This window comes from Copidosoma floridanum, unplaced genomic scaffold (genome assembly GCF_036245765.1).
Source record: "Copidosoma floridanum isolate Cflo_tuat_1 unplaced genomic scaffold, Cflo_Japanese_pri ptg000013l, whole genome shotgun sequence".
Lineage (NCBI taxonomy): Eukaryota > Metazoa > Arthropoda > Insecta > Hymenoptera > Encyrtidae > Copidosoma > Copidosoma floridanum.
The window spans coordinates 19,380,158-19,387,805 of NW_028321890.1; the positions used below are offsets into that span (position 1 = coordinate 19,380,158).

At 37.2% G+C, this 7,648-nt stretch overlaps 1 protein-coding gene across 1 annotated transcript; it reads right to left on the reverse strand.

Moving 5' to 3' along the window:
- Positions 1-495: 495 nt before the first annotated feature.
- Positions 496-5,178, reverse strand: LOC106643799 (uncharacterized). Its single transcript, XM_014359068.2, has 3 exons — positions 4,612-5,178; positions 3,447-3,647; positions 496-2,872 (listed from the first exon to the last, which is right to left on the reverse strand). Exons 1-3 carry the CDS (start codon positions 4,675-4,677, stop codon positions 1,838-1,840), a joined length of 1,302 nt encoding a protein of 433 aa, XP_014214554.2. The 5' UTR covers positions 4,678-5,178; the 3' UTR covers positions 496-1,837.
- Positions 5,179-7,648: the final 2,470 nt, after the last annotated feature.

A 7,648-nucleotide genomic window follows, 5' to 3' on the forward strand; every position in this document is an offset into this window, starting at 1 on the left:
ATTAAATTATGAAACTTTAGAATTATTCTTAAAATACTTTTACATTTTTTGCAAAGAAATCTTGAAAAAAAAAAAAAATTCGTATTTACGGAAGCACGAATCAAGTTATGAATTTTAAAGAATATTCATATTATTTTCAATAGCTAAAGATGATTATTCTGTTAAATAATTTGAAATAAGAGGTATAACTTTTATATTAAACAGAAAATATAGTTCTTAAAGAGGTAAAACAGTTTTAAACTATATTTTTTAATTTTTATCTTCGCATGTACTGTATTGAAGGCGTGGAAAATTTATTGTACAAAGTGCAAGTTTTTATTTTGACACGATTAATTAATTTTCATTTAGTATTTATCTTTTATCAACTTTATAATTAATAATCCATGGCAAGAGGAAAATTTGCAATAATAGAATATGAGGAAATGAAGAAGATTAATAGAGGGGTATAGTAGAGGGATGGATCAGAAAATAAACAACAATCAATTTATGAAAGTATTCAAGATCATTTAATGCCTCGATAAGGTATTATTTTGCGACATTATGTATGCTGATTAAAAATAAACAATAGCATGTAGATATATATCTTCATCCTTTGAAAGATATTATGCAAATCTTCTTATTCTCTGTATTTCTATCGCCTTACCTACACAATATTTACATGAAATTGTACACAAAATTATCATAGAGTATTTACAATCTTATGGCGTTAATCGTAGGCGCGCGCATAATTAATGTACATTACAAATAAGAAAGAAAAAACTGTCAACGTAATCAACAATAAACTTATTGAAAAATGTATACGAATTGCTGTAGCACGGCTACGCAAGCGTCGTGGTTAATGTATAGATATAATATGCGGTATACCAACATCTTTTCCGTAAAAATTAATCATGTTTGATTTTTTCATTAAAAATAGCATTCATAATAACAATATAGCACGACGTACAGATCCCATATATACATCATTCATTAATAACAACGATACCGTACTTATGTTAATAATTCGAATGTAATTTAACCGTATTGCATTGAATTTGCACTATGTATCTAATAATTATGAAAGAAAAAACAAAATAATAATAATAAAATAAAACGTGAAATACGATCACAGACACACTTTAGGTACACATTTACCGGTAGCGCAATCGGTAGGTACAAATTATGTGCTGATGTAATCATACATGTCATTACTCAACGTATTCATCATTACCATCATCATTTTATCTTTCGCACCACCACTCACGAACGTTCTCATTTTTAAATTCTGTTTTTTTCCCTCAACCATTTTTCATTCGAACACAACCGATATACTTATATTAACTACGCAAAACTTCGGTTAGAAATTTTCCGAGCAAAAGCGTGTGAACTCGCGATCACTTGGGCATACGATTGCACATCAATCACCCAGTGCTGCTGCAACATATTTGTATTCACAGCTCCCCATCCTCTCCAATACAGGGTTGGGTGTGGAAAAGCCTCTTTGTCTGCACATGTACAAAATACAGCTGGAACAGAAGAAGAAGAGAGAAAATGAACGCGGTAGAAACCAGAGAAAGATATAGCGCAGGGGACAACGATTTGCTCCTGTCTTCTTTTACATCCGACATCCACGTCACAACCTCCGTATAGCTTGTTGTAGCATACGCAAAGACACGTGTAACAACGTACAATCACCAAAGCGAGCCACGTGAACTGTAAAGGCACAGCGAATGGGCCTAGAGTCCCCTTTCGAGGGACAGTGCGATCTAGCAGTTCTCGGTCGCCACCGTAGTGTGTACTTAGGCATCGCAGGTGTTAATAAAGCTCAGCAGCTGCTGTAGCAACCATGTATAAATTCTTACACGACGAGTGTTGTGGACTGTTTGGGCGCCAAAAGGGGTAGCAAACTGAGCCTGAGCGCGGGGGCCTGCTGGTGCGCTCCTGCCCCGGGTATAGGACCCGGGGCCGAGTTGTTGGTGGCTCGGTCGCGAGCGTGGCGTTTGACGTGCTTGGCCAAATGGTCACTGCGCATGAAGCGCCTCTGGCAGACGGCACAGGCGAACTTTTTCTCGCCGGTGTGGGTACGCTTGTGCCGGGAGAGCTCGTCGCTACGCGAGAACTTGCGCTCGCAGTCCTCGTACGGGCAGGGAAAGGGACGCTCGCCCGTGTGGGTGCGCTTGTGGGCCTTCAAGTGGGACGACTTGAAGTAGTTTTTACCACACCCGGGTGCATCGCACTCGTAGACACGTCTACGGCCTGAAAAGTCCTGATGCACGGAGGAGGAGGAGGAGCCACTGTTACTGTTGGAAGAAGAACTACTGCTGTTGTTATTTTTACTGCTTGTCGTGGTGGTATGCGGTGCAGTCGTTGTTACGAGTAGCAGTGGTGCTCGGGGAAGGACCAGGGACGAGCTCAGTAAACCGGTAACGACTATGGGCGCGGGCTTGGGAGCCAGAGGTTGGAGTTGCTTTGGTTGGATTTGGCTCGGGCTGCTAGGTATTGGATTGGGCTGCTGCTGTTGTTGGTGGTTGTTGTTGTTGTTATTTACGATGGGACAGCTAGCGATGAGCTGCTCACGGTCGGTGTTTTTGTTGTTGACGATGATTTCCTCCTTGCGCAGGCTCATCTTGAATTTGATACTCTTGAGGATGTTCTCCGAAGGATTGGTGTAGTAATCGTAGGTGCTTTGCTGCTGGATCTTGGGAGCGTCTTTAGGAATGGATGCTTTTTCAACCAATTGAGTTTGGTTGCAGATGCTGGCAAGATCGGCAGGTGTGCAAGTCCCGTCGAGGTTCGCTCGCATGATCACCGAGACTCGGGTGGTTACTGCTAATGGTGTTGGTGAGGGTTCTGGGCTCGGGGGTGGTGTCGTACTCGGCCCGTCTAGTAAGAGCTGTAAATAATAATTATAGGGTTCTCATATTTGAATTAATGTTGCCTTTTTCGTTTGTTGGATGTTTCTGTGCGTACAATATCCACGTGGGTTGTTGTGTAAGGAGCTATAGGTGAAATTAAAAAAAAAACAATGTACAGTAATAAAAAATTTCAAATTTTTTTTTATTTTTGAGGAAAAACGAGGCATATCAGGGTTATGAAAAAATTTAGTTAATTTAATCAATCAAACTAACGTCCACTGCTCTACTAACTGATCTATCGAAGAAAAAATAAAAAATTGCATTATTATACCGTTTTATATTGAAAATTTGAAAATCCAGTGATCACGTTTAGTTGACCCGATAATCAACGTAAGTTGGGATTTAGTAACGCAATTGTATGCTCATCTCTTTCCAGCGATACATAAATCGAAATTTCGTAAACAACATATTTTGTGCAAGGCAACTAAATAAGAAAAAAAAGTGTGATAGTTTGTTGCAGTGATAGGTGAGCAAACGATGTTTAAAGGGTGTAACGGGGTGTAAATGGTAATAGCAGAATATAAAGTGTGCAGTTGTAAGTACATATCTCACCTTGGCGAGCTCGCACTGCTCGAGACATTGGCGCTTTCGTGGCGGCTCGAGCTCCTCTTCCGAGTCCGAGGGCTGTGGCGTAGGTGGCAGTGCCATGCATTGCTGCTGGGGCTCAGATGCCTTATCAGTTACAGTATTATTGGCGAGCTTTTCGCCGAGCAGTACTGCAACGCTGAATACGGAAGGCTGTACGGGCTCAATCTGGAACATTAGATGGAGTATGCCATTTTTCAGATTTGTATCTCTTGGTGCGACTAAAGATTCATGATTTTTGTTTAGTTTTATTGAAATGTGATGGTATCAATTCAATGGTATGAAAGTAATACGAACTCAAAAATGTATAATTTTGTCTGGTGAAGATTATATAATCATCCGCGAAGGTTTTCAAGAAAATCTTTCTTGATTCAATAAATAGTAGTCACATTTTTCGTCACATGTACGTCATCTCTACCAGGACGATTCCTATGGGCCCGAAAGATAGCTCAAGTTGTATTGCACGTAGCGAATCCTACTTTTCTCTATCGAGGCCTCACACAATGAAAGTCAGAATAAAATATTTCCATGTTGTAAAAGGATTTATTGAAGAGCAAAAACGCTTACATGGTGGAATTTTTTTGATAGATTTTAGCGTTTGATATAATTTTTTTACGAGTTTGTATAGATATAAAACTCTGGAGAGATAAAATACGTGTATTCTAACTTATGTTAAAATTTTTATAGTAAACTATTTCAAAATCACACAAAAGTGCATATTTTCGAGACAGCTGCTCGAAGTTAAAGAGGAACACACAGATGAACGAAGTTTATTGTGAAAATGCCAACATGGCATAAGTTTTCGGATGATGATTTTCCACGTGAATGACGATGACATGATAAAAAACATAGTAACAAATTTTTACAGAAAAATAAGGGCGGGGCGTGTGCTCCGTTCGTATTTCGCGGGCCTCGATGGATATAAAAAATCTCTCGACGAGATCGGCGCGGGAAATTCCAAACGCGCGATCCGTAAGTGGTCTCGAATCTTAAATGATGCCTTACTGCTTCGAGCCAAGTAAGATCCTACGTGACTAAAATGTGAATGAAATGTGAGATGAGGACGAAAATGGGTTGAAAATATAAAACAAATAAAGAAAAAGTACCAAGCATGCGGAAAATGTGTACTCACATGGATCTGGTTTAGCTGTGGCGAGGCCGGGGGCGAAAGCGGGCCGGGGTTGTTCTGATGATACATCCTGCGTATGATACTGTCACGCTGAACTAAACACTATTACGCAGCACTAGCAAAAAAATCAAAAAGCTTGCGAAAACTTGAAACTTCGGTGCACTCAAAAATCACAAGAACTAACTGACTTGATTTTTTTTTTCTTTGGTTTTTCTCTTTTTTGTTTCCAAGCACAAGTACTTAATCGGTACTCTTCACTGAATACGCAATTACACAATTCCCAGAAAACTACCGGAAGTTTCGAAGAACTGCACTGAATGCACTTAACATTACACGAAATAAAACTTGGAAACAAACGGATGCTGGTTCTTGAAAAACTGGAAACACACCAAGTTCACGTAAGTTGAAGATATATTTCAATAAAAATACTTTGACTCAGAAGATGTAGAAATTCACAGTGAATTGAGTCTTAACACTCTCTCGTACAGGGAAGAGAGTCACGGATGCAATGCCATCACCGCCGTTGCTGATGCTGTTTTAGTATACACCTAGGGAGAAAAAGAGCGAGAGAGCCGCCCGTGTATTTGATCCTATATACGCTCTACCCGAAGTTTGTAGTAATATGTGTGTCGAGTGTTGATGGTGCGCGGCGTGCAAGCGACATGCGGCGCTACGTCGAGGCGCTCTGCACCAATGATGGCCGGGGGCAACAGGGGCTCGGCTCGGGCTCAGCCAATCAGGGGCGAGTCCGTCAGTTGGCCGGTGCGTGATCAGTAGCGTGCTGTTCACGTGCTCGCCGGGTGGCCGAGGTCGTGATAGTGACGTCACGCCAGCGTGTCTGCCTGCCTGCCCGTCCATACTTATTGCCCCGTGCACCCTATATATTTATATATAGCTCATTGCAATGCACACGTTATACCTTTATTTTAGATTCGCGCAGCACAACACCACAGAAAGAGAGCGAGACGCTCCAATGTAGACGCTGCAGACACGCGCGACATACATAGGTGTATATGTTGTACCAACGACTATCAACATTTGTTAAGTGTGTACCCAGTATAGATGGAGAAGTCTATGAAAAATCAAAGGGTACGTAATGGGAAAATTTTTTAATTCTGTTACGGTGGAAATTTAGCTATACAGAGGGAGCTGAAACATTAATTTCTATTTAATTTGATTTAAAAGTGTTATTCGAGCACTCATAATGATCTTATCGACGATGAAATGAATTACTTACGAGAAAACCATATTTTCAAACTCACAATATGAAAGGGGTGCTAGCGGGAGAAGTCAAGAGGTCGTAGGTAGTTTAATTGATAGATAAAAACCCGCTGATTCCAGTGGTGTCTTTATTTACCCCTCTAACCGTGGAAAATTTCGAGATATTAGCTCTCAAAGTTCACACATTATAAACAACCTTTTATGGAGCAACGTGAAAGCATCGTAATTTTTTGACCATAATTGAGGAGCCCGTAACTGCCAACCCTATGAGCATTTTCTATTTTGCCACTTTGTTCTCTATTTCAAGCTCTTACGATTGAACAATTATGACAACTTAATTCTACCTCACTTTCAAATCGATTTTTTTTGCTAATACATCTATTGTCAGAGAAAATAATGGGAGTTACAAAAGGTTATTGAGTTACAAACCATACAAAGCTGTTAAGAAAATGTCTGATATTAAAATGCACCAGTTGTGAGCCAGTTTCTGGATCATTTTCGCTTATAACTATCTAAATCAAGTATGAAAATCAGTAATCAAAATAAATAAAAATATGCAGATAATATATGGAGACGGTCAGAAAGAGGAAGTTGTAACATAAAAGCAAAAAGAGTAAAACACTACAACAATAAATAATTGGTATTTATTTTCATTGTTTTACACGGTTACAATGTCAAAAAATATTTTAAAAATATTGTTTAAAGTATAATAATTCATTCATCATAGGTCGTTTTACTTAGAAATATGTTGTACTTTTCTGACATTTATAGAAAACGTGAAATACAAAACATGCTGAACTATCTTGAAAACTATGGTAAGTAAAACTGAAGTGAACATTAAACAAAAATCATGTTATTTAAAAGGAGGGAGAAAAAAGAAACAAGAAATAAGGACAGGAAAAATTAAACAGCTTAAATTGAAAAATATATCATTAAAATTATTTTTTTTAAATTAATAAATATTTATCACTTAAGTATTTTTTCTTGAATGTAGAAAAAATAATAAAAAAGTTTTATAAAATCAGATAAGTTAATTAGAAAAAAATTCATTAGATATTTTAAGAAATCAATGTAATATTGAATTTAAAAAAGTTGACCTAATCGACTTGATGAAACTACATTTAACTCAATATTACAGTACAAATGTATTAATAGAGTATTTTTGGGAAAAATTGGAAATACGTTTTAAAATATCTCGATTTCATTACTTTTAATGAAAAGTCGTTTGTTTTGTTGTCATTTGAAAAAGCTTTTAATCTTAACTCAAGAATTATATTTTATTTTAAGTAAATATGTCGTTAATATTGAATAACTTGTTAATGTGTGCACGAAATTTCATTAAGATAACGTACATTTGGAAAAACTTATCAGTAGTAATTTTGTTTAAATGCGTTAAGCATAGGCTGATAAAATTATCTATTAATGTACTTATTAGTATCTTTTGATAATGTTAGATAACTTACATTTTTCGAGATGCTAATCTGCTCAGAATTTTGCAAGCTTTTTTGTAAAAAAATTTTCGTTTTTTTTCGCAACTCTCAAAAATATGAAAAATTAATCTATCCTCCTTTAAATACATTAACAAGAAATATTGAATAATTTTCATAATTCCGACATAAGAAAATAAAATAATTACAATTATTTTTTTTTACGTGAATATAAGATGAAAATTTATGAATACGAACACTGGCCAAACAAAGTATATTTAGATTTAAGGGCGAAAAACATTGTCACATGGCATGACGTAAAGGGAGTAATCTTATATAAAATTATTGTTAATTCGGTTGGAGACTAAAAATAAATATAAAACACGAGTTAC

Coding starts and splice junctions, on each gene's coding strand:
- LOC106643799 (XM_014359068.2), bottom strand. CDS start 4,677: ATGTATCATCAGAACAACCCCGGCCCGCTTTCGCCCCCGGCCTCGCCA. Junction 3,648..4,611: donor CACAGCTAAACCAGATCCAT/GTGAGTACACAT, acceptor CTAATGTTCCAG/ATTGAGCCCGTACAGCCTTC. Junction 2,873..3,446: donor AGCAGTGCGAGCTCGCCAAG/GTGAGATATGTA, acceptor TATTATTTACAG/CTCTTACTAGACGGGCCGAG.